A 27,020-nucleotide genomic window follows, 5' to 3' on the forward strand; every position below is an offset into this window, starting at 1 on the left:
TAGTGGGCTAGAATGACCATCCTTCTGTTCGGCGCCCTTGCACCAGCAGTAGAACCATTAAGGCGTATATTTGAAGGCTATATGTTTTATACTGATCTTTCTCATGCAATATTTAACTTCATAAAACATTTTCTACATGTAGACAGAAAAGAGGAAGTAGTACTCCTTTTTACCCTATTAAAGCTCAATTCATCATGAAAGCACCATAATAATGAGCTTACCAGATTTGTCTTTCTGAATAGCTTTATCCTCAAAGTAGCAGAACATTACCTGGAAGCGATCAGGATCTGTTGAACGCAGTACCCTAAGAAGAAAACAGCTTTAAATAAATTTTGAAAAATCTGGGCCCTCCCTATCACAGATTTGACACTGCCCATAAGTGGTAAGGATGTGAAGAACATTTGCCCTCTGTCATTCATAAGGGTGCGCACTGACGTGGACTTTTTGGAGGGTGATGTGCACCATCTATTACACATTCCCATATTTTTCACTCCAGCAGCCCCACCATTAGGATATATCTTAAGGGTTACATGCACAAGGATTCTCCTAACAGCACTGACTGCATTATCCAAAATGGAAAGACTCTGAATGCTCACCAACAGGAGACTGGGCAGATAAGCCAAAGCATACCCATTCGATGACACATCATGCAGCCACCAAACGAGAGGCAGCTCTCTATGTGAGCTGTTACAAAAAAAGTCTGAGACATACTATTAACAGAAAAAAGCAAGGTGCAGGGAACACATGTCCAGCATGACCCCACTTACAGGTTTCCTAAAGGCCTGTCTTTGCATGTGTATGTGTAGGCTATGCATGCTTGCCTATGCACAGAAAATTTCTAGAGGAAAATTAAGAGGCCATTAACAGTAGGATAGTAGAAATGAGGTATTCACGTCTACAAAAGTGATACCTGTATTTTTTCATCTTTAGTATCTTCTGTACTATTCCAGTGTTTTCTCTTCTCTTTTTTGTTTTATGCACTCTGTACATTTTTCTTTTATGGTAAAAAAATATCTTTAACCTCAGGGGGAAAGGGAGAAAAAGGAAAAAGCGCATGCACTTGTCCCATGGGTGCTGTGAAGGGCTGTTCAGAGTTCCAGGGGCTCCACTAAGGCAGCAGCGGCTCGGCAGGCCATGTCTTTTGGCCTCTGCACCAACCTGTCAAGAGTTAAGCCTCAGGAGGGCAGGCCAGGTGACTTTCAGCACACGCATTCGAGTGTGCATGTGCACACACCTTTAACTTGATTTCCCAAATTCTCCACTTTGTGGTTTTAAAGCTCTCTCAATACCCAGTGGCTGGGAACCTAAGCCAGGTTCCTGAATAAAGGCTTTGAGGTTGCCTCTCTATGCTAACAGAGTGCTCTCAAGGGCCTGGTAGGCAGCCCGAGGTGGAAGGTGGGCTCACAGGAGCTGCTATGGGCTGCGTCTTAGAGTCTTCCTCTGCCAGTTAAGAGCCCGTCCTGAGAACCTGAGAAAACTACTCAGGGGCATACTCATGGGAAAGGCAGAGGTAGCTCTGCCTTCAAACCACATGAGGTTGAGAGGGTCTGGAGATACCTCTTCTAGCCATACATGCTGGGATGAAAGCCATGTTTTTGCTCTGTTTGGGTCTGGCTTGTTTTGTTTTGGCTGTTTTTTCTTTGAAAATACATTGTTTAGAAAAAAGACTACAAACAGCTATACTAACAGGCTATAGGGGATGACAGTGAAGTCAGTGTTTTTTCCCTCTCTACTTATTTTGCAAGATTTTGTATAAATGTTTTGTTTTTATAAGACAGGGTCTTTTGCCCAGGCTGGAGTGCAGTGGTTTGATCATAGCTCACTGCAGGCTCAACCTCCTAGGCTTAAGCAACCCTCTTGCCTCAGTCTCCTGAGTAGCTGGGACTACAGGCATGTGCCACCACAACTGGCTATGTTTTTTTGCTTTTTTTGGGGGGGCAGGTGGGGGTTAGAGACAAGTTCTTGCTCTGTTGCAGAAGCTCAAAACTTCCGGGCTCAAGTGATCCTCCCACCCCTCAAAATGCTGGGATTAGCCATTTGTTTTTTTGAGACAGAGTCTCACTCTGTCGCCCAGGCTGCAGTGCAGTGGCACCATCTTGGCTCACTGCAACCTCCACCTCCTGGGTCAAGCAATTCTCCTGCCTCAGCCTCCTCAGTAGCTGGGACTACAGGCATGCACCACCACGTCCAGCTAATTTTTATATTTTTAGTAGAGACGGGGTTTCACCATGTTGGTCAGACTGGTCTCGAACTCCTGACTTCATGATCTGCCTGCCTCGGCCTCCCAAAGTGTTGGGATGACAGGCGTGAGCCACTGCAACCGGCCGTGCCTAGCCATTTTTGTGCAATGTTCTTTTTTTTTTTTTTTTTTTTTGAGACGGAGTCTCGCTCTGTCGCCCAGGCTGGAGTGCAGTGGCGCGATCTCGGCTCACTACAAGCTCCACCTCCTGGGTTCATGCCATTCTCCTGCCTCAGCCTCCTGAGTAGCTGGGACTATAGGCACCCGCCACCACATCTGGCTAATTTTTGTATTTTTAGTAGAGACGGGGTTTCACCACGTTGGCCAGGCTGGTCTCGAACTACTGACCTCAGGTGATCCACTCGCCTTGGCCTCCTGAAGTGCTGGGGTTACAGGTGTGAGCCACCACATCCGGCCAAAATAAAAGACACTTACAATGAAAAAAGAACAAAGTCAACACTCCCTTGGCTCTGTGGGACTTGGGGAGAATGCGTCACTGATTTCCACATTTGGCTCTGTGTGGAGCCCTGGGCTGAGGGCAGGGAGGAGGAGACTGAGCAGGAGGGTAGGGTGCATTCCCATGCAACCAAAGCACTCTGCCTTTCTTTTATGTATTGAGCTTTCAAGGACTATTTTACTAGAGGGTTGGTGGCAACAATGAAAGGCTAAAATAGTGTTTTCCAAATAGCCTTTCTTTCAGGAACACTTTCTTTTTCAAATCATTTGGGAAAGAAATTATTCTACGACTTATTTGCATCCCTCCCCTGACTTAAGCTGAGTGTAATTTGACCTTTTCTTGACAACAGGAATCATCATTTTGTAGCCAATGTACTCAGCTGCTGTCCCAGGGCGCCTGAGGCCTCAGCACAGTGGGTCTGTATAACACTGCCTACCTCACAAGCTTGTCGGGGAGTGCGTAAACATGTGTAATGCAGCACAGTACCTGGTACAGCACAGGCACTCAATCCAAGCTTACTTCTGAGGTCAACATGATAACAGCTGTATATCCTAAGTGTCACTACCACTGTTAGGACTGCTGTGGCCACAGATGTGTCCTGAGCATCGGGCCACATGCAGGACTGTTTTGGAGCCGGCCCCACCCCATGTCACATTTGCTGTTTGTACTCAACCGTGGTCCTGGGAAACAGCTCAGTGAGTGTCCTAGACACGCACTCAGCGAGGCTGGGTCCTCAGAAGGGCCTCGCTCAGTCCGTGGGCTGAGTTCACAACACTGACTGCAACTGCTCAGAAGCCTGTTTCCTATCAGAGAGAAGATGATGCGGAGCTTAGATACTGGGAGGTGTTACTAGACGTGGTGTCTGGTGGTCATGAAGGAGGGGCATACGAGAAAAGTAGAGGGTGTTTTTGCTTGGTTTTTCAGAAAGTTTGCATGTCTTGGGAGAAGTTGAAAAAAGTCTCATGCTTATGAGGGCACAAAAATGAAAACCCTGCTCAAATGTGGATGTGCATGTGCATGGTGGTGAAGGCACGTGTACCTCATGTACTCCAGCCGGTACACAGAGAGGAGGTAGGTGGACATGGCGAAGTCCAGCTTGTTGATGAGTGCGGACACCTCGGGAGGCGGGTCCAGCAGGTTGATGATAGTGCTGCGGAGCTCACTCAGCTCAGCCTGGAGGGAGAGAAACATCCGAGGGCTCATGGGGCACCCCCCAGGACAAACAGGTCCCAGTGGCTGGCAACATGTATTAATAATGACAATGAAAAGATCTGCCCTAATTGGCACAGAGAGCATGGTAAAAATGAGATGTGAATCCTTACGGGGGTGACCGTGTCATTCTTCATGGCTGAGTTATACTGGAGGACGGACCGCAGTGGCTCCTTGCTGGGAAAGGTGAGCAAGGGGGACTTAGTGGCTATTTCACAGACCCCCTCGTACCATTCCTCTGGCCAGAGTCCTGCAATAAAGTAAACATAAATGAGGAAATCACCTTGGTCAGAAAGCACTGCAGTGAGGTTGACTGACAATTTCTATAGTCATGGGTCCTTTGAGACAATTATCCCAAAAACTAGGCACAGAAACGAAGTCTGTTACCTGACTTGGACAGACTTTTCCTAAGGTGTATGGCATTCTCAGCACCCTAAACTACATCTGGGGACAGTAACACTTGCTAATACTTGCAGAAAGAAGCAGCTGCATGTGGACTCATTTAAACATGCTCACATTCATAATTACGTGGGCTCTGACCTCACCTTTACCTTCACTCTGCACTCCGTCTTCCCCGGGAGAGAGATGATCCCCCTACCTGAGCCCTCCACAGCGAATCCCATCAGAACGGAATACAGCCAGAAGTCTCGGAAGAGCTTCTGTAACCGAGGCTTAGCTTCTTTGATGGGTGGCAGTCGTCGGGTGAGCTGATGTGCCAAGAAGAGAGGGAGAAAGGAGGTTATTTGCTGAGGAAACCCTAAGCCCTGTAGGTGTAAAATCAACCAGAGATTCATTCTCTAAGAGCATTCTCAGAAACTCAGACTGGGTAGGAAAAGGCACACTGAGCAGTGATAATTTTGCCAATAAGCATTGTCCATCCATTCATTTACTGAGTCCCTAGTGTGCACCAGGTGCTGTGCCAGGGAGGAAAAAGCCCTGTTCCTGCACTTGAAGGACTTCCTGTCTAGTTTGGAGGCAGGTGAGCAACAGTTACAGTGGGGTGGAGTTCCCAGAGAAAGTGTCATGGGTCTCAGAGTTAACATTTGAGGAAAACTTAGCCAGGAAAGAAGAGAAGGCAGCCTGTCCAGCCACAAGAGCATTAGGTCCTAAGCCTGGCACTGTGGAGGGTAACAAATGCTCAGGAAAGGCAAACAATGGATGCGAGCCAGAGCTTGAGGAAGGGATGCCACTGGGGAGGCAGGGAGAGCACAAGAACTCTCATGGGCCAGGCAGCACAAATTTTCCAAACAGTAATCTTCAGCAGAATCCCCATATATGTAACAGGTAAAGCAGAGTTGCTTGGGTGCAGGTGAGGGGCTATTGTCCTTGTGTTCCTGCTCCAGATGCTGGGGGGAAGCAGGGAGAGACTCATTAGTGGTATAAACGGCTAAACTTGGCCAGGCACGGTGGCTCACGCCTGTAATCCCAACACTTTGGGAGGCCGAGGTGGGCAGATCACCTGAGGTCAGGAGTTCAAGACCAGCCTGGCCAACATGGTGAAACCCCATCTCTACTAAAAATACAAAAAATTAGCTGGGCGTGGTGGCAGGCACCTGTAATCCTAGCTACTCGGGAGATTGAGGCAGGAGAACTGCTTGAACCCAGGAGACAGAGGTTGCAGTGAGCCAAGATCGCACCATTGCACTCCAGCCTGGGCAACAAGGGCGAAACTCCATCTCAAAAAACCAAAAGGTTTAACTTGTGCACGATGCCCAGCTGGACAGGCTGATCCTTACAGACCCCCCAGTGGATGTTGAGCTCCCATCAGTGATGTTGAGCCTGTGGTAAGCGGGGGCTTCGCTACCCCCAAACACTTATGAGCACCTGGTATGGGCCAGGCACTGGGCCAGGGAGAGAGGTGGAAGAGATGAAGACACCATCTCTTGAGGCAAGGAGGGAACAATGGGATGGGCTGTGACACATCATGCACAGCAGGCAGGACTGTAAACTGTCACAACACTTCTTTGAAAGCAATTTGGTAATATGCATCAGAAATTCTAAATATCCCCACATATTTCACCCAAAATCCCATCCCTGAGAAATCTATCCAAAAAATTTTAAAAAGCTGATTTAGGCACAAAAATGTTGTAACAGCAAAATAAATAGAAACACACTAGATGTCTACCTGAAAGGGACATTTAAATAAGTAATGGTATATTAAAAGTATAATAAATTGGCCGGGCACAGTGGCTTTTGCCTGTAATCCCAGCACTTTGGGAGGCTGAGGCAGGTGGATCACGAGGTCAGGAGATCAAGACCATTCTGGCTAACAGGGTGAAACCCTGTCTCTACTAAAAAATACAAAAACATTAGCCGGGCGTGGTGGCGGGCGCCTATAGTCCCAGCTACTCAGGAGGCTGAGGCAGGAGAATGGCATGAACCTGGGAGGTGGAGCTTGCAGTGAGCCAAGATGGCGCTACTGCACTCTAGCCTGGGCGACAGAGCAAGACTCTGTCTCAAAAAAAAAAAAAAGTATAATAAATTAATTATTTTTGAGATAGGGTCTCACTCTGTTACCCAGGCTGGAGTGCAGTGGCACAATCATCACTGCAGCACTGACCTCGATCTCCCAGGCTCAAGTGATCCTCCCACCTCAGCCTTCCCAGTAGCAGGGAGGACAGGTGTGCTCCACCATGTCCAGCTAATTATTATTTTATTTATACTTTTTGAGATGGAGTCTTGCTCTGTCGCCCAGGCTGGAGTGCCGAGGCACAACCTCAGCTCACTGCAACCTTTGCCTCCCAGGTTAAAGCAATTCTCCTGCCTCAGCCTCCTGAGTAGCTGGGACTACGGGCATGCACCACTATGCTCAGCTAATTTTTGTATTTTTAGTAGAGATGCGGTTTCACCATGTTGGCCAGGCTGGTCTCAAACTCCTGACCTCAAGTGATCTGCCTGCCTCAGCCTCCTAAAGTCCTGGGATTACAGGTGTGAGCCACCACACCTGGCCTAATTATTATTATTTTTTTTTTTTCCCAATTCAAAATTTTTAATTTAAAAGTAAACTTTAATGTCAAAAATGCAAACTTGGGGAGGGGAGAAAGATCACACGCAAGGCTGCCACTTCACACTTGCAGGGCTGCACGGCAGCTAGGCAAAGGCGTTCCTCAATTCCCAGACGGTGCGGCGGCCAGACAGAGGTGCTACTTACTCACTTCCCAGATGGGGTGGTGGCCAATGCCTGGCTTAATAATAATAATTATTATTATTATTATTGTTTTTCTTTTTTTCATACAAACAGACACCTTACTGACTTTTTACATTTTTTTGTAGAGAAAGGCTCTCACTATGTTGCCCAGGGTGGTATTAAACTCCTAGGTTCAAGAGATCCTCCCGTGTTGGCCTCCCCAGGTGCTGGAATTACAGGCGTGAGCCACCACACTCAGCCAAGAATCATATTTTCTAAGACTATTTGGTGACACATGTAGAACTCACAATATGTCAAGTGAAAAAAATCCAAAACGTATAAATAATATGTTATAGATTTTAAAAAATCTAAATATATACATATAGAACAAAGATGGGAAAAAGCAGCCACATATTATTTCTGGGTTGCTAGGGATCTCACTCTTCTTCTTTAATGTCTATATTTCCTGGAGCTCTTCCATCAACATGTTCCTTTTACAATCAAAGGGAGGGTGCAGGTGCCGGTCCAGGGCTTGGCAACCTGTGTGGAAGAAGGCTCCACACCTCTGCTTGAGAGCCACCAGGGCACTGTGTCCTTGGGAAGAGTGGGCCAAGACCTGGGGGTGCAGGGCGGGCTCTGGGTAGGTGCTGAGGAGGTGGGGCACTTTGGAGAGGGCTGTGTGGAGGGCAGCAGCAGACGGAAGCGACACAGGGCAGGAAATCTAGAGCCACACAGGATGTGGCCACAAAAGGACAGTTGACAAGGGGCTTCCAGTTCAGCTAGTGGCCAAGGACAGTGACAGTAAGAACACGCAACTGTGGGACTGACTGTCTCTGAAGTGATCGGCCTCCCAGGATAAGGTCCCAAGTGATGGTGGAGATATGAAGGGGTTTCCAGACTACAGAATTCAAGGCCTATGTGGCTAAGAGGTTCTGGTACCTTCTAAAGAGAACTAGACTTTGGTGGTTATGGAAAGGGTTGCGCTTCTAGAATGCTTCCCTCTCAATGAGAACAGTAGCTCCACGTGGCTGGGAAGTTCAAAGTGGTTTTGACACAGAAAAGAGGAAGTAAGTGGACTCTATCTTTGATTTGGGATCCTACTCCTGACCCTGTGAACTTCTTGGCTCCCTCTTGAGGACGTCGGCTTGAAAGTGGCTCTGTGGGTTCTCCCTGCTCTCTGACTTCTCCGAGCCTGCTGGCCACTGTCTTGGCTGAGACTGCTCTAGTCTCCAGAAAGGAGATCTGCTCACTCCTAAGAAGTATCAAGGTCAGGCCAGGTGTGGTGGCTCACGCCTGTAATCCCAGCACTTTGGGAGGCCAAGACAGGCAGATCAGGAGGTCAGGAGATCGAGATCAGCCTGGCTAACACGGTAAAACCCCATCTCTACTAAAAATACAAAAAATTAGCCAGGCGTGGTGGCACGCACCTGTAGTCCCAGGTACTCGGGAGGCTGAAGCAGGAGAATCGCTTGAAACCGGGAGGCCGAGGTTGCAGTGAGTCAAGACTGCGCCACTGCACTGCAGCCTGGGTGACAGAGCGAGACTCCATTTCAAAAAAAAAAAAAAAAATCAAGGTCAGGGGGGAAGTGGGAAGACTGAAATAGATAAAGGATTCTAAAGAGATATAACAGTCAAATGAAACACATGAAACCCTGACCAGATAAAAATTAAAAACCCATAAAATACATGTTTGAAGTCATAGAGTAATCTGACTTGGACTAGACATGTGATATATGTGAGGCTTGTGATCTTCCCAGGAGTGATGGTAGCACACCACAGGGCAGAGACCCGTCCATGGAAGAAACACTGGTGCTAGTGCCCAGGGCAGAAGTGAGTGATGTCTTTAAGTGGATATGGAAAAATATTAACTATTCTACCTAGGTTGTGGGTGTATGGATACTTAGTATTCAATTATTCCAATTTCTCTGTGTATGTATACATATTTTTTTTAGAGACAGGGTCTCACTCTGTCGACCACACTGGAGTAGGGGGTACAATCATAGCTCACTGTACATGCTCAAGTGATCCTTCTGCCTCAGCCTCCTGAGCAGCTGGGACTACAGGTGTGCAGCATCATGGCCCAGTTTTTTTTTTGTTTTTTTGTTTTTTTGTTTTTTTTGGTAGAGATGGGTTTTGCTAGCCGGGCGCAGTGGCTCATGCCTGTAATCCTAGCACTTTGGGAGGCTGAGGCGGGCAGATCATCTGAGGTCAGGAGTTCAAGACCAGCCTGGGCAACATGGTAAAACCCTGTCTCTACTAAAAACACAAAAATTAGCCAGGCATGATGGCAGGCGCCTGTAATCCCAGCTACTTGGGAGGCTGAGGCAGGAGAATCGCTTGAACCCAGGAGGCAGAGGTTGCAGCAAGCTAAGATTGAGCCACTGCACTCCAGCCTGGGCAACAGAGCAAAAACTCCGTCTCAAAAAAAAAAAAGAGAGAGAGAGAGAGATCGGTTTTGCTATGTTGCCCAAGCTGGTCACACACACACACACACACACACACACACACACACACACACACACACGACAGGGCAAAGGTTCCAAAATTTTAAACCTGGTAAATCTGGGTACGGGTATACAGGAGTTGTTCTACTACACTATTCTTTCAACTTTTTTGAAAGTTTGAAGTTATTTCAAAAGAAAAAGTTTTCCAAACTTTAGTGATCCTCCTGCCTCAGCCTCCCAAAGTGCTGGGATGATAGGCATGAGCCACCGTGCCTGACCCCTCTGTATATTTTTAGAATTTCATGTTAAAAGATGGAAAAGTCTGGATGAGGTAGTTCACGCCTGTCTTCCCAGCTCTTTGGGAGGTCAAGGTGGGAAGACTGCTTGAAGCCAGACGCTCAAGACCATCTTGGCCAACATAGTGAGACCCCGCTTTTTTCTAACTAAAAAAATTTTTTTCCAAGTTGGAAAAAATATCTAGCCATAAGACAAACCTTGAAACTGCAAAAGAACAATGGAGTATGTGTGACAGGAGGTACTGCTCTACAGTGGGGGCTAAAGCCATACACAAGCTGTGGTGGCTCACGCCTGTAATCCCAGCACTTTGGGAGGCCGATGCGGGCGGATCATGAGGTTAGGAGTTCAAGACCAGCCTGGCCAGCATGGTGAAACCCGTCTCTACTAAAAATACAAAACATTAGCCAGACGTGGTGGTGGGCACCTGTAGTCCCAGCTACTAGGAAGGCTGAGGCAGGAGAATGGCGTGAACCCGGGAGGCGGAGCTTGCAGTGAGCTGAGATTGCGCCACTGCACTCCAGCCTGGGCGACAGAGCGAGACTCCGTCTCAAAAAAAAAAAAAAAAAAAAAAAAAGCCATACACAAGCTGTTACCACTAAATGGGAAAATGACTGAAAAATGTCAATGTCAAGAGGGACTGAAATCAAATTTTTCCAATAGTGGGTTACATGATCAGAAATCTAGATAGATAGGAAATATATTGGCTTATTTATTTATTTATTTATTTAGACAGAGTCTCACTCTGTCACCCAGGCTGGAGTACAGTGACATGAACTCGGCTCACTGCAACCTTCACCTCCCAGGTTCAAGCGATTGTCCTGCCTCAGCCTCCCGAGTAGCTGGGACTACAGATGTGTGCCACCACACCCAGCTAATTTTTGTATTTTTAGTAGGGATGGGGTTTTACCATGTTGGTCAGGCTGGTCTTGAACTCCTGACCTCAAGTGATCCACCCGCCTTGGCCTCTCAAAGTGCTGGGATTACAGGTGTGAGCCACCACACCTGGCCGGTACTGGCTTTAAAAATAACAAAAGTAATACATACACATAGAAAAAGGTCAAACAAAGAAGTACATAGAATGAAAAATGAATGCTGTGTCCCCTCCCAGACCATTTCTGTGAATAAATATGTAATACCATGAAATGATGAGGACTAACATTTTCTGAATGCCAGGCACCACTCTATGTGCTTTCCACACATTCATTATCTCATTTAATTTCCTCATTTAATTAATGAGATAAATTAATGTATCTCATTTAATTTTCACAACAACCTCATGCAGTAGGTGTAACTGTCACCCTCATTTCAGAGAGCAGAATACTGAGAGCTGGAGGCCAAGGGGCAATTTCAGCCAGGGTGGCTGGTGACGCCTTGGTGAAACCAAGAGCGAACAATGAGAGCAGCGGCCACCTGCTGGTCTGCAGGGATGGTGCCCTGGGCAGAAAGAATAGCAAGTGCCAGGGCTGTGCTGGGGCCGGGCTTGGCATGTGTGAGAACAAGACAGAGAATGAGGGAGGTGGGCCCACGAGGAGTGTGGGCACAGACAGCAGCCTCTGCCTGTGGTGCCACGCTGAAGACTCAGTATTGTATGTGACAGATGAAGGCTCTGAGAAGACAGCTCTGACAAAAGCTAGAGTGCAAAATCAGACTCAAACACAACCACCAGTCTGTGTCCTGAACACAATGGACCTTTACACTCTGGAATTTCTCAAACGGAGCAATGCACAGACACCCCCATGGGCCCCTTGCACACCCGCAGATTCTCCTAGGAGTCACATTCTCTCTTCAGATAGACTCTGGGTGCCGACACTCCCAAACACGCTCTCGAGGAGCAGTCTCTGTGATAAGCTGATCTTCCAGACAATCCAGAATATTCTTAAAACTTTTTAGATCATAAAATTTAAAACACAAATTAAAAAACAAATTATCATAAGGCCGGGCACAGTGACTCATGCCTGTAATCCCAGCACTTTGCAAGGCTGAGGCAGGAGGATCACTTGAGCCCAAGAGTTCAAGACCAGCCTAGGCAACATAGTGAGACCCTGTCTCTACAAAAAAGTCAAAAGTTAGCTAGACATGGTGGTGTGCACCTGTATTCCCAGCTACTTGCAGGGCTGAGGTGAGGAGGATTGCTTCAGCTCGGGAGGTTGAGGCTGCAGTGAGCCAAGATCACGCCACTGCACTCCAGCCTGGGTAACAGAGTGAGACCCTGTCTCAAAAAACACATAGGGCCAGGAGTGGTGGCTCACGCATGTAATCCCAGCACTTTGGGAGGCCGAGACGGGAGGATCACTTCAGTCCAGGAGTTCAACACCAGCCTGGCCAACATAGTGAAACCCCGTCTCTACTAAAAATACAAAAAATTAGTTGGACATGGTGGTGTGCGCCTGTAATCTCAGCCACTCAGGAGGCTGAGGCAGGAGAATCGCTTGAACTTGGGAGACAGAGGTTGCAGTGAGCTGAGATCGCACCACTGCACTCCAGCATGGGCAGCAGCGCGAAACTCTGTCTCAAAACAAACAAACAAACAAACACCCATAAACACAAAATGTATCACAGCCTCAGAGATCCCCACGAATGCCTAAGTGGCCCTGAATTTGGGAGGCACTGCTCAGTAATAGTCCTATCTGTCCCACAACAGACAGGAGTGCTGGGCTGCACCTACTGGCAACAAACACAGCAACCCTTGACTGAAGAAAGGTCCATGCCACAATCTCCTTATTCTGTAAGCCACTAATTTTGTCCTCTCTCCTCCACCTTTCACTGAGGAATGAGCTCTTGGAAGGACAGGGACACCCGCCTAGTAGCTGAGCCAGCCACATCAGTCCTGGAGAGCAGGTGGAGGGCAGATGCTGTGATCATCCCAGAAGAGAAGACACAGTTGGAGGCAGATGCATGGTCTCTACTTTCAGCTACCCTCAATGCAGCCTGGTCCCCAGAGGCCTGATGAGCGCCTTGTTTATGTGGTGACCTCAAGAGGGGCTGCTCCTGCACCAAGGCTATGTGTGCCTGCTAACACAGTAACCGTCATATACTCAAAGTGTCAGCTCTAAGAACTGGAGATGAGGAGCTGCAAGCCACTCTACAGTTATCAAAGGCACAGCTGAGGGGGTTTGTGCTGACCAAGCTGGTTGCCTGGTGTTTGGATTGGGACTTATTTACTTTGGAAAATATGCAGCAACAGCCCAGCACCAAAGTTCACATCAAAATCCCACTGATGACCTTGGCTGCTTTCATCTCTGAAGCGCCACTTCTCAGAAACACAGAGGTAAGTTGGGTTTCTAATGTTTCTGCTGATTATAAATTATTTTTGGTGTTTACGGATAGGCAACTGGTTCATTTTTCTAGCAAACTAAGAATTCAGAAGCTTTCTACACTGTTTTAGAAGTGGGAAATGGTTTCATTTTTCAATGTGCCTATTATAAAATTGTGTCAGTTCCATTGTTGGGAGAGTTGACAAAATTAGAATGGGAGCTGTGGAATAGATGAAAATATTGTACTTATATTAAATTAATCGAATTGGATAACTGTCCTGTGATTATGTATGAGAATATCCTTGCTCTTAGGTATTTTCCCTGAAGTATTAGTATTAAAGGTTAGAGGGGCCGGGTGCAGTGGCTCACGCCTGTAATCCCAGCACTTTGGGAGGCCGAGGCGGGTGGATCACGAGGTCAGGAGTTCAAGACCAGCCTGACCAACATGGTGAAGCCAAGTCTCTACTAAAAATACAAAAATTAGCTGGGCATGGTGGCACGCGCCTGTAATCCCATCTACTCAGGAGGCTGAGGCAGGAGAATCGCTTAAACCCGGGAGGCAGAGGTTGCAGTGAGCCGAGATCGTGCCACTGCACTCCAGCCTGGACAACAGAGTTAGACTCCGTCAAAAAAAAAAAAAAAAGAAGAAGAAAAAAGAAAAAATGTTAGAGGAACAAGATATAGGAGACCTACTCTCAAATGGTCTAGAAGAAAAAATGTGTATGTGCATGCCTGTGAGAACACACACGTACGTACACACACACACAGATAATGACAGGGCAAAGGTTCCAAAATTTTAAACCTGGTAAATCTCGGTACGGGTATACAGGAGTTGTTCTACTACACTATTCTTTCAACTTTTTTGGAAGTTTGAACTTACTTCAAAATAAAAAGTTTTCCAAACTTTAGGCAGTTACTTCTCTCCCATTCTGCCTGCTCTGTTGGGCCTGGAGACCATACACCAGGAGGGATGACGGTTTATCAAGTGTTATGCTCTGATGCGTGACTGAAAAGGCCAACCCAGCTCTGGCAATTAGCAAGAAAGCACAATATGAAGTTCCCAGGAAAAAAAAAAGCAAAACAAACTTTTGAATGATTTATCTTTAAAATATATTGTTTCTCTTCAAACAGTAATCTGGATTTAATCACAACCTAGTGATAGTTTTCAAATGTCTTCTACAATGTTTGTTATACTAAATAGCAAAACATCAGGAAGATTTACCTTCAGATCTTTAATTTCAATCCATAAAAGATACCAGAGATATTTTCTCTTTCCTCTGGTAAGGGAATGATGAAAACTATTTTTGGCTTTTTATCAGATAATGTGGGAACAGGGTATAAGAAGTTTCCAAATATAACTTCTGAATACCGGGATAAAACATGAATGTCTTTACTCTGCCACTCTATCTGGCCTCAGATACGTTTTCCTGAATGCTTATTTATTCAAGTTGGTTTTTGTTTTGTTCTTTAACCTTATTTTTATCTGAGAAGAAAACATTTTCCCCCTTTGTTCCTTCTTCTTTTGGCTTTCTTTTTTAAAATAGAGATGAGGTCTTGCTATGTTGCTCCAGCTGGTCTTAACTCCTGGGCTCAAGCGATCCTCCTGCCTTGGCCTCCCAAGATGCTAAGATTACAGGCGTGAGCCCCTATGCCTGGTCTTCTTCTTCTTGATCTTAGCCAAAAGGCCAAGAAGTGATAAGAGGAGGACACTTGAAGTGTAGTTGGGTAAGGAGCCTTCTACCAGCTGCTTACTTTCTTTGTTCCTGACTTTTAAAAGTGTGTTGCTATTGATACACAGTCTCCTGATATGTAAAATGCTGGGAGGATGAAGCTAAGTTACACAAAGTGCCATTCAGAAACTGGGCCCAGTTCTATTTGCAGCTACATATATTAGAAATCATTTCTAGAGGCCGAGCATGGTAACTCATACCTGTAATTCCAGCACTTTGGGAGGCCAAGGCAGGAGAATTGCCTGAGCTCAGGAGTTTGAGACCTGTCTGGGCAACATGGTAAAACCCCATCTTTACCAAAAACACAAAAAATTAACTGGGTGTGGTGGCACACACCTGTGGTCCCAGCTACTTCAAAAGGCTGAGGTGGGAGGGTCTCTTGAGCCTGAGAGGAACAGGCGGCAGTGAACCAATATTGTGCCACTGCACTCCAGCCTGGGTGACAGAGTGAGACCCCGCCGTCTCAAAATAAAAATAAAAAGAAATCGTTTCTAGAAACTGTTTTCCCGTGTGTAAACTAGTGGCACTGCAGCCTCAGGCAGGTGCTGAGATGGGGACCTGGAAAAGGCAACAGGCATTTTGAGTCAGAAATAATGTGACTTTCCTGCTCCAAAATGTGCAATTCAAAAGTCTTTCTTAGTTGTGACTAAAACAAACTTTGAACTTACTATTTCAACAGTATTATAAGGGGAAGACCCAAGGAATGGGACTGGCACTGGGAAAACAGCTAGGAAGCTGCTCTGCACGGCCAGGGAGTCTGGAAGCATCCGGGTACTCCAGAGCGAACAAGGCTGAGCGCTTGATGTGGGGCTAGAGGCTTAACCAACTTGGTTCGAATCTAGCCACTGCCACTTATTAGTGACAGTGACGAAAGGCTCAGTCTCCTGATATATAAAATGTTGGGAGGATGAAACTAAGTTACACGAAGTGCCTTATACAGCGTGTCAGGCATCCAACAGAGGCCATTATCAACATTAACCACACTGACAGCATTTCAAGCAGAGTATCCGAACAGTTACCCCATCTTCAGGCCTACTGAGTTCAAATATTTGCTTAACAAGAGCAGCCAGTAACTCTTACCTGGCCTCAACTGGCAGCAGATATTCTGGGCCTCAAATATCTATCTAATAGGAAATGGTCACAGACACAAAATAAGCTTAACAAAGGCAGTTTTTTTTTTGTTTTTTTGTTTTCTGTTTTTTTAGATAAGGACTCACTCTATCCCCCAGGTTGGAGTGCAGTAGTGGCGTGATCACGGCTCACTGCAGACTCAAGTGATCCTCCTACTTCAGCCTCCCAAGTAGATGGGACCACAGGCGTGTGCCATCACACCAGACTAATTATTTTTCTTTTCTTTTTTTTTTTTTTTTGAGACGGAGTTTCGCTCTTTTTGCCCAGGCTGGAGTGCAATGGTGCGATCTTGGCTCACCACAACCTCTGCCTCCTGAATTCAAACGATTCTCCTGCCTCAGCCTCCTAAGTAGCTGGGATTACAGGCATGCGCCACCACGCCGGCTAATTTTTTTGTATTTTTTGTAGAGACAGGGTTTCTCCATGTTGGCCAGGCTGGTCTCGAACTCCTGACCTCAGATGATCCGCCCACCTCGGCCTCCCAAAATGCTGGGATTACTGACCTGAGCCACCGCACCCAGCCTATTTATTTAATTTTTCACAGAGATGAGGTCTTGCTATGTTGCCCACACTGGTCTTGAGCTCCTGGGCTCAAGTGATCTTCCTGCCTTGGTCTCCCAGTGTTGGGATTATAGGCGTAAGCCACAGCGCCTGGCCGGCAGTTCTTTCTGGGGTGATTAGAAGTTGGGACCATGTATTACCTGTCTGAGTCAGCATTATAAACACCTATGGTCACTGTCCTGGCAAAACATGGAATCATCAAAGCTCATCTAACCAGAGTGCAGTTAATAACCAGGAAGTAAGCAAGAGAAAGACAAAGGATTTGGCAGTCAAAACAGATTTGACAGGCCAAGTCAGATCCTCCTCTGAACGAGTCAGAGGAACAAATAAAGACAGGATTGCCATAATGCCTCTGTGCTAAAAGCTTATCTTGTTTACTTAAATAAAGGGAGTGCCCCTCAGGTCTTGAGTAAGAGCTTGCTGACATCACCCTCACACAGACTTTATCTCTTGTTTCTAACCCTGTGTTAGAAGCAGTAACACAGAAGATTTAGTTGCTCCTGACAGCAGTGGGAGCTATTGTCTAAGAGATACAAAGGAGAAAAAAGTATACCTGCAGCAAGTGACATCACCTCTGGGGCTGCCACCACATCACCTCACTACGCCCTGAGGGGGTCTCAGCACTAGACAAGTTCCAAATCTTTTGCAAATTAAACAACCCCAGGTCAGGCGTGGTGGCTTATGCCTGTAATCCCAGCACTTTGGGGGGCTGAGGTGGGTGGATCACCTGAGGTCAGGAGTTTGAGACCAGCCTGGCCAACATAGCAAAACCCCATCTCTACTAAACAAAATACAAAAATTAACCAGGCGTGGTGGTGTGCACCTGTAGTCCCAGCTACTTGGGAAGCTGAGGCAAGAGAATTGCTTGAGTCCAGGAGGCCGAAGTTGCAGTAAGCCGAGACTGCACCACTGCACTCCAGCCTGGGTGACAGAGTGAGACTCCATTTCAAAAAATAAAAACAACAAAAGCCAATTACAACAACAACAACAAAAAAACAACGAATTAAACAACCCCAAAGATTGCACAAATTTCAAGTATCTTTAGAATATGTTTTCAGAAAGCCTGGCCCATGGACATTTTTCAACAGCATCTCCATTGCAAAGATGGAATGGTGTGAGTCACACAGGCATGGCTGAGTCCCACTAATGCACATCCCTTCTAGGTACTCTCCAATCACCAGCCCCAGGTGCCCACTCAAGCCCAGCTTAGTGAGGTTTCCCTGACTCTCTGGGCACTTCCACTCCTACCACACAGGGTAGAGCCACACCCCTTTCCGCACCCCCATGTGCTCTGGCAGCATTATTTTGAGAGCCTTCGCTTTACTGCACGTCTGTCCCATCTGTCCCCTGACTGGTCCATGAGCCCCTGGTGGGAACTTTGTCTCTGGTAACTAAACACTGTCTGGAGGTGGTGGACAAGGTGTCTGGAGAAAAACAAACTCCTCCCTGGGATGCCTGAGCTCCCAGGATTCTAGAAGGTTAGTTTTGCAAACCTTTAAAGAAGGGATTTTCATCAAGGGGCCCACGGACCCTTCATTGAGGTTTATGAGTCCCACATCAAAGGTTGGGTGTCTGTTTATCTACATCAGATTCTCTTAAAGTCCATGATCCTAAAACAGTTAAGAACTAATGCTGTGAGGGCCTCTTCCTGGGTCAAAGCCACAGGGAACCTGCCATGTGGATGCTGCAGCGGGGTGCGGATCAGCCAGGCCGCCTTTCACTGTGTTCTGTTTTCCCTCCCAGCTTTAGCTCCGCCAAAATGAAACACTCGTTAAACGCACTTCTCATTTTCCTCATCATAACATCTGCGTGGGGTGGGAGCAAAGGCCCGCTGGATCAGCTAGAGAAAGGAGGGGAAACTGCTCAGTCTGCAGATCCCCAGTGGGAGCAGTTAAATAACAAAAACCTGAGCATGCCTCTTCTCCCTGCCGACTTCCACAAGGAAAACACCGTCACCAACGACTGGATTCCAGAGGGGGAGGAGGACGACGACTATCTGGACCTGGAGAAGATATTCAGTGAAGACGACGACTACATCGACATCGTCGACAGTCTGTCAGTTTCCCCGACAGACTCTGATGTGAGTGCTGGGAACATCCTCCAGCTTTTTCATGGCAAGAGCCGGATCCAGCGTCTTAACATCCTCAACGCCAAGTTCGCTTTCAACCTCTACCGAGTGCTGAAAGACCAGGTCAACACTTTCGATAACATCTTCATAGCACCCGTTGGCATTTCTACTGCGATGGGTATGATTTCCTTAGGTCTGAAGGGAGAGACCCATGAACAAGTGCACTCGATTTTGCATTTTAAAGACTTTGTTAATGCCAGCAGCAAGTATGAAATCACGACCATTCATAATCTCTTCCGTAAGCTGACTCATCGCCTCTTCAGGAGGAATTTTGGGTACACACTGCGGTCAGTTAATGACCTTTATATCCAGAAGCAGTTTCCAATCCTGCTTGACTTCAAAACTAAAGTAAGAGAGTATTACTTTGCTGAGGCCCAGATAGCTGACTTCTCAGACCCTGCCTTCATATCAAAAACCAACAACCACATCATGAAGCTCACCAAGGGCCTCATAAAAGATGCTCTGGAGAATATAGACCCTGCTACCCAGATGATGATTCTCAACTGCATCTACTTCAAAGGTAAGAAGCACCTTTACAGTTCTCACAGCAAACCCACAACATACTATTTTTGTATGTGGGTAGATTGAATGCCAAGAACTGTACTGTAGCTATAATTTATCCAGGAAAACTAGACACAAGATTGACTCTGGAACAGGGACAGGGAAGGCCAAGCTGAAGTGACAGTAGCATCTGACACTTACTGAGCCCTAACTCTGTGCTTTAACACAGCCTTGTGAGGTCATCACTGTTATTAGCATCCCCATTTTACAGAGGAAGCCACCAACGCATGAAGTAAAAGGATGGGCTGGGCGCAGTGGCTCACGCCTGTAATCCCAGCACTTTGGGAGGCCGAGGCAGGCAGATCACTTGAGGTCAGGAGTTCGAGATCAGCCTGACCAACAGACCAACATGGTGAAACCCTGGCTCTACTAAAAATACAAAAATTAGCTGGGCCTGGCAGTGGGTGCCTGTACTCCCAGCTACTTGGGAGGCTGAGGCAGGAGAATCACTTGAACCTGGAAGGCAGAGATTGCAGTGAGCTGAGACTGTGCCACTACACTCTAGCCTGGATGACAGAGTGAGACTCCATCTCAAAAAAAAAAAAAAAAAGAAGTAAAACGATGCTCCAAGGGCACCCAGTTATTAAGGGGCAGAGCCAAAGCTGAACCCAGGGAGGCCAACCCTAGCAATCTGTTAAATTGGAAGAAATAATACAAAAACTGTTTTAGCATCTGGCCAGCCTGGATTTGAGTTTTCTCTTTTCCTTTCCCAATTATCAATAAGCAGGAATATAGACAAAAGGCTAAAGAAATGCACCTGTGAACTATTCAGCTTGAGCAGCTGACATTGACACCTACAAGTGCTTTTCAGGATACTTTTGAACTACTGGGCAGGTGGGATGGAGAAATAAATTACTATTTCCCCAGCAACTGTTCTGGGCTGAGCACAAGGGCACTTTTTAAGGAGGTCACCCCACACCCATCACACACACATAGGACCCCTGGAATCCTAGGAATAAATAAGCATGGATTTGTAAAATCCAAACCTCTCTTTTCAAATATCCTCACCTGGACCAGACCAGAAGAAACCTCTACTTTACTCTCTAAGCTGAGTGTGTGAAAGGGGAGACACAAGGAATGGTTCGGCTTCAGGACTAATTGTGGTGACACACAACCACTTCTCTTTGCCACCAAGGACTACCAGGTACCTGCAAAGGGCAGTACTTGGAGGCCAGTGCTTTCTGCTAGTTAGCTCCCGTGGTTTTATAGCAGCCCAGGCGAAGGAAGGAGACCCCCCCCACCCACCCAGCTCCTGGCTTCTGTTCAGGGAAAGGGGGCCAGAGCCCCTCCTGATCTGTCCACACACCTGCTCTGTGCCTTGGCTGAGGCCCCTGCAGCTCTACAAGGCAGGCATTCTGCTGGATAGGCCAAGCAGGGTCACTCTGACACCCAGGTTTCCACCCCAAGGCAAGGCACAATGCTGGCCTCCTGTGGGTGGAATCAAAGGCTGAGTTCTAACAGGCTTGCGGCAGACACACACACAGAGACCACATGTACATGATGAACACACATATCCTTTTCATTACAGGTTATTAGTACAAGTTTTGGAATTGAGCAAACAAGAGTCTAAGCGCTGGTTTCACCACTTCTCGTTTGTGTGACCTCAGACAAGTCATTCAACATCTCTATGACTCAGTTTCCTTATCTTTATCACAGAGATGACACCCACTCTGACAGGGCCGAGGGAAGAACCATAAGCGATGGCGATGCAACAGAGTGGCACATGACAGGAGCTCAGCGAATCTGAGGGAATGAAACTGTAGATTACAATACTAGTACAATATGATAAACATATGATATTGTTAGTGACATTTATTTTACTTCTACTAGCAAATAACCTATGTTTAGGACTGACTTTAGAACAGGCTGGCAGAAGCATTTTTGGCAGCATCAAAGTCCTCCAACCTACTGGTCTGTTGGAGCCCCCCAAGTACACCAAAGAGCCTCTGCATTAGCCCTGGCTGAGGGTTCAGGGACAGGCAGAGAAGTACAGCAGTGAGCCATCCCTGCCTGCATGGAGGTGGAGAAATGATCAGGCATGGTCAGTTGACAATCTCCTAAACACAGTAACCCGTGTCATACCACAGTGTAAACACACATGCAAATGCTTCTGCTTCCTTTCCCCATCATGAGAATAGTCACTCAATGCTGGGCATCACAAGGGATCAAATGCTAGGAGTACCCAATCATTCATGGATGCTTCTCAAAGGGGAGGAGTGTCTAGAAGTGTAATTTTAATTTCACTTAATTTCATATGGAATCATCTCCATTACTAATTTTGTTCTAATTTTAATGTGATAATCACTTTGTAAAGCACAATAAACAGAGGCAGGCTCTCATGAGGAAGTCAGAAGGAAAGAATCCCAAGAGACATGGGACAGCTCCATCCAAACTGAAAGGGCCGTGATTCCCAAAAGAGCAATTTTGTCCCCAAGGTCTGAAGACACTTTTGGTTGTCACAACCTGGGGGGTTGGAGTAAGCATTACTGGTATCTAGAAGCGGGAGGCTGGGGATGTTGCTAAACACCCTACCATGCACAGGGCAGCCCACATTGCCACAAACTATTATGTGGCCCAAATGTCAAAAATGCTGAGGTTGAGAAACCCTGGGTGAGGCAGACTCAGGGAGAAGGGAATCGAGCTTCACTCACAGGCAGGCAGGAGCTGTCTGGTACTTCAACCTCCAAGACACCTCCTGCTCATCTCATCCTGGCTGCTCTACCCACCAGCTAGAAACCTTGAACAAGTTACTTCACTTCTTTGTGCCTCTGTTTCCTCATATGTAAAAGAGGGATAACAAAAAGCACACAACTTGCATGTTGCTAGGAGCAGAAATAAGATAATACAGGAAAGGTGCTGAGAAGAATGCCCGGCACATGGCCAGTTCTCAACTACTAGTCACCCATTACTATTAGTTACTCACATCTTAGAGCTAACATAGACATGGGCTTATTCCTGGATACACAGCACTGTCCCCATATCTACAGTGGTGATCCTAAGGGCAACATGGCATCACCCAAATGTCTTGTTAGTCACTACAGAATCACAGTGTGAGGGATGAAGGCCATCAAGACAGAGCTGAGGCTGGCAGGGTGGCTCATGCCTATAATCCCAGTGCTTTGGAAGGCTGAGGCAGGAGGATTGCTTGAGGCCAAGGGTTTGAGACCAGCCTAGGTAACACAGCAAGACCCCATCTACAATAAAAAAAAAAAAAAAAAAAAAAGAAAGAAAAAATAGCCAGGCGTGGCATGTGCTTGTAGTCCAAGCTACTGGGGAGGGAGGCTGAGGCAGGAGGATTCCTTGAGCCTGGGAGTGTGAGGCTGCAGTGAGTTATGATGGCATCGCTGCACTCCAGCCTGCATGACACAGTGAGACCTGGTCTCAAAAACCAAATAATAATAACAACAGTAATAAAAGCTGGAAAGAGCTCAAAGTTACTCATTTGACAGATGTGACAGATGAAGAAACAGAAGCGAGTTAGGTGCCTTACCATGGTCAAACAACTAGTTCGTATCAGACCCTACTCCAGAAACTATTCCAGTCCGGGTAACCTCTTGTTAACCTCTCTTGTTAGAAATGCAAATTTCTGCCCAAATCAGGCCTCAGGAATCAAGAGACTGTGGGGTCGGCTCTGCAGGCTATCTGAATGAGGCCTCCAGGGAAATCAGATTCACTCTCAAGGGTGAGACGATTTCCCTAAAGGAACCTTCTCATAACAGCCTCTTCCTGTGGCCTTTACAGGATCCTGGGTGAATAAATTCCCAGTGGAAATGACACACAACCACAACTTCCGGCTGAATGAGAGAGAGGTAGTTAAGGTTTCCATGATGCAGACCAAGGGGAACTTCCTCGCAGCAAATGACCAGGAGCTGGACTGCGACATCCTCCAGCTGGAATACGTGGGGGGCATCAGTATGCTAATTGTGGTCCCACACAAGATGTCTGGGATGAAGACCCTCGAAGCGCAACTGACACCCCGGGTGGTGGAGAGATGGCAAAAAAGCATGACAAACAGGTATTTCACACTGTGTGTTTGTTCTTTTGAGCTCCCAGATGCTGGGGGCGTCTGGGAATACTGGAAAATGGATCATTTTTTTAAAAAGGGAGAATTATGTACAAGTACCCAAGAACTTCCATACAGGGCCACTCTGTTAATTCAGCCCCAATTTGTTGCTTGAGATAAGAGATGATTAGAGAGCATTCATAAGGGACACATCTGCCCTCTAGGGGCCAGTTTCAGAAGTTAGAGGCAGATGACTTAGAGACAGCTTGGTGCTTGCTTTGTGGCTTCGAGTCCCAGCTTCATCATCCCTAAAATGGGTATAATTCCATTACTTCCCCGGGTCACTTGAGAAAATAACAGAATCAGCGATGCTGAGCGCCCCTCCCAGTACTTGGAACCTAGGAGGCACTCAAAAAAAGATTGGCTCAACTCTTCCCTGCCCAGGAAATTCCAAGGTCCTCTTAGCCTACCGAGGACACATCATTCATGATTTCCTCTATTATTATTCATTACTTTATAGTTAAAACTGCAGATGTTAAGTACTTATTGAGATTATTATTGGGTCATGGCAGAAAGAATGGAGAGGTCTTATTTCTGTTTTACTGCATACTGGCTAGGCCCATATGAAGAAGTGATTCTGGTTTGAACCTCCTTATAGGACAAGAATACAAACATACGCAACCAAACTGAGAAAAGTAGGCTCTCAGAGGAAGGCATATGCCCGGGTAGCCAGTCATCATGCTCTGTGAATTTTTCCTTAACAACGTCCCTTCTGTACCTGCCTCCTTCCATTCCTCCCTGCAGCCCGGCAGCTCTTGAGAAAGGCACTGCATCTTTTTTTTTTTTTTTTTTTTTTTTTGAGACAGGGTCTTGTTCTGTCACCCAGGCTGGAGTGCAGTGGCATCATCATGGCTCACTGCAGTCTTAACCTCCTGAACTTAAGTGATCCTCTCACCTCAGCCTCCTGAATAGTTGAGACTACAGGCGTGCACCTTCATGCCCAGCTAATTAAACTTTTTTTGGTAGAGATGAGGTCTCGCTGTGTTGCCCAGGCTGGTCTTGAACTCCTGGCCTCAAGCAGTCCTCCTGCCTTGGCCTTCCAAAGTGCTGGGATTAACAGGCATGAGCCGCTGTGCCTGGCCCATTTGACTTTTAATTGAGATCTTACTTGGTGCAAGGTATGAGCTAGGTAAAAGAGTGAAGAAGATCAAGCCTTCCTGCCCATCCAGCTGGGATTGCACCTTAAATCTCTTTATCCCCTGCAAAGTGCCAGACTGACTCCACAGGCACTACTGTTGCTATCCGCCCCCTTAGGGATTGAGTAAGTTGAGGCAAAGATTGAGAATATTCAGCATTGTCTAGTATATACAGGGAAGGTTCTTTTTAAAAGTACACTACCAGATATTCGACTCCTTAATTACGAAAAAAAAAAACCAAATGCCTAAAATTGGGAAACCAAACCAGAGAATTATTTTAGATGCCTTTTTAAACCATAAACCAGGAAAAGTTCTGCTGCTAACCTTGAAGATAGGAAACGAACCACACAGTCTCAAGGAAGTAATCATGCAACAGAAAACACACCTCAGTTTTCAGTAGCGGAATTACAAAGGAGTGGGCTTCCTAAAATCCTCAACTGACAGTCCAAGAATATAAATTTTAATAAGTGCTATATCAATTCTGTGATAAATATAACCCGCGGCCCTTTAAAGGGAAAATCATGATTCTTTTGTAACTTGTGGTTCAATAAAACTGGGCCCCCCTTTCCTTTTCTGTCTAGAACTCGAGAAGTGCTTCTGCCGAAATTCAAGCTGGAGAAGAACTACAATCTAGTGGAGTCCCTGAAGTTGATGGGGATCAGGACGCTGTTTGACAAAAATGGCAACATGGCAGGCATCTCAGACCAAAGGATCGCCATCGACCTGGTAACCACTCCCTTGTCCACCCCCGACCCGTCCCCAGGGTCTGCCTCAGCACAGCCCCACCTCCACTTGCCCTTCCTACCCACCCCCCAATCTGATGTCCCAGCTTGGGGTGCTGAGTCTGCTCTTCGGCCTGGGTGGGGTACACAGAATGCCTAGTTTCATGGATGCCAGCTGGAGAGCACGGCACCTGGCAGACACTTACTGGGCAGGGGGGTCCCAAGAGCAGCCATGGGGTGAGCCCCACTCCCGCTGACACCAGAGACAGGGGAGACATGTGCTGCGGTCTGGGAAATAGCTACCCCCAGCCAAATCATGAAAGAGCCATTAAACACCGCACTATACACATACTTAACTTAAACCAATCAGGCGCTCAGCAAAAGAGAGAGAACACCAGTCCAAACAGTGCAGCAGACCCAGTTCCCCGTCCCGGAGAAGTGCGCAGCAGTGTGGGGAGCTGGAGCTGGGGTGGCTGTCCTGCACCAGCCCCCACGACCCTCAGACCACAGGCACTGGCCAAGAGGGAACAGGAACCTAGCCGGCCTCTAAGTGCAACGGCTGCCCCTGACAGGTGGTGACAGATATTTTCAAGAGTGACCCTGACCAGCTGTGATTTCCACCTTACATGTTGTCTTTGGATCCTTTCCCTGAATGATATGAGATTGTGCTGGGCACTCTAGCCCTCTGTGTGCTGACCTCCAGAATCTGACAACTTTCCTTTCCAAACAGTTCAAGCACCAAGGCACGATCACAGTGAACGAGGAAGGCACCCAAGCCACCACTGTGACCACGGTGGGGTTCATGCCGCTGTCCACCCAAGTCCGCTTCACTGTCGACCGCCCCTTTCTTTTCCTCATCTACGAGCACCGCACCAGCTGCCTGCTCTTCATGGGAAGAGTGGCCAACCCCAGCAGGTCCTAGAGGTGGAGGTCTGGGTGTCTGAAGTGCCTTGGGGGCACCCTCATTTTGTTTCCATTCCAACAATGAGAACAGAGATGTTCTGGCATCATTTACGTAGTTTACGCTACCAATCTGAATTCGAGGCCCATATGAGAGGAGCTTAGAAACGACCAAGAAGAGAGGCTTGTTGGAATCAATTCTGCACAACAGCCCATGCTGTAAGCTCATAGAAGTCACTGTAACTGTAGTGTGTCTGCTGTTACCTAGAGGGTCTCACCTCCCCACTCTTCACAGCAAACCTGAGCAGCGCGTCCTAAGCACCTCCCGCTCCGGTGACCCCATCCTTGCACACCTGACTCTGTCACTCAAGCCTTTCTCCACCAGGCCCCTCATCTGAATACCAAGCACAGAAATGAGTGGTGTGACTAATTCCTTACCTCTCCCAAGGAGGGTACACAACTAGCACCATTCTTGATGTCCAGGGAAGAAGCCACCTCAAGACATATGAGGGGTGCCCTGGGCTAATGTTAGGGCTTAATTTTCTCAAAGCCTGACCTTTCAAATCCATGATGAATGCCATCAGTCCCTCCTGCTGTTGCCTCCCTGTGACCTGGAGGACAGTGTGTGCCATGTCTCCCATACTAGAGATAAATAAATGGAGCCACATTTACTGTGTATCTGTTATAATTCTCTATTTTTTGAAGCTCAAATATCAAAAGCCAAATCCAAATTCCTGGATAACTCCAGGTATGATAAAGGCTGAGAGGAAGTCACTTGAGCACCACAATGTGCCACAGCAGGGCATGTTCTCAGGACAGGACAGGTGTGTGCTGAATCCTGGGGAGGGTCTGTGCAGTACCCCAGAACTGTGGGGTGCTAAGTGGCACACAAGCCCCAGGGCTCCCACAGTCTATGCCAGGCTGCTGCAGCTTTCATCCCTCATACCTGGTCCTGCAGTGGGTCTGGTTTGACAGAGCAGATGACACCTGAGGAATATGTTTCTGGATCCTTCAATCCCTGGGTAAGACAAGTGAAATCCACAGAGGCTGTTCAGCACGCA

At 47.1% G+C, this 27,020-nt stretch overlaps 2 protein-coding genes across 8 annotated transcripts in view; one reads left to right on the plus strand and one right to left on the minus strand.

The window, feature by feature from the left end:
• Window positions 1–27,020, minus strand: part of PI4KA (phosphatidylinositol 4-kinase alpha) — a 151,023-nt gene that overhangs the window by 53,302 nt on the left and 70,701 nt on the right. For all 6 annotated transcript variants that reach the window (XM_034948745.4, XM_034948743.4, XM_034948744.3 and 3 more), the window contains 4 exons: window positions 4,504–4,612; window positions 4,019–4,155; window positions 3,736–3,869; window positions 222–304 (listed from right to left, as the gene is read on the minus strand). In XM_034948745.4, the coding sequence (XP_034804636.2) occupies window positions 222–304; window positions 3,736–3,869; window positions 4,019–4,155; window positions 4,504–4,612 (463 nt within the window). The remainder of the gene's footprint in view (window positions 1–221; window positions 305–3,735; window positions 3,870–4,018; window positions 4,156–4,503; window positions 4,613–27,020) is intronic.
• Window positions 12,005–26,635, plus strand: SERPIND1 (serpin family D member 1). Of its 2 annotated transcripts, XM_003806881.7 has the most exons (5): window positions 12,005–13,041; window positions 18,193–19,097; window positions 22,880–23,153; window positions 24,919–25,063; window positions 25,790–26,635. In XM_003806881.7, exons 2-5 carry the CDS (start codon window positions 18,209–18,211, stop codon window positions 25,979–25,981), a joined length of 1,500 nt encoding a protein of 499 aa, XP_003806929.1. In that variant the 5' UTR covers window positions 12,005–13,041; window positions 18,193–18,208; the 3' UTR covers window positions 25,982–26,635. The 2 variants fall into 2 exon arrangements, with proteins under 2 accessions (XP_003806929.1, XP_054961802.1); XM_055105827.2 differs by lacking the exon at window positions 12,005–13,041 and having other exon boundaries at window positions 13,109–19,097.

This window comes from Pan paniscus, chromosome 23, assembly GCF_029289425.2.
Source record: "Pan paniscus chromosome 23, NHGRI_mPanPan1-v2.0_pri, whole genome shotgun sequence".
Lineage (NCBI taxonomy): Eukaryota > Metazoa > Chordata > Mammalia > Primates > Hominidae > Pan > Pan paniscus.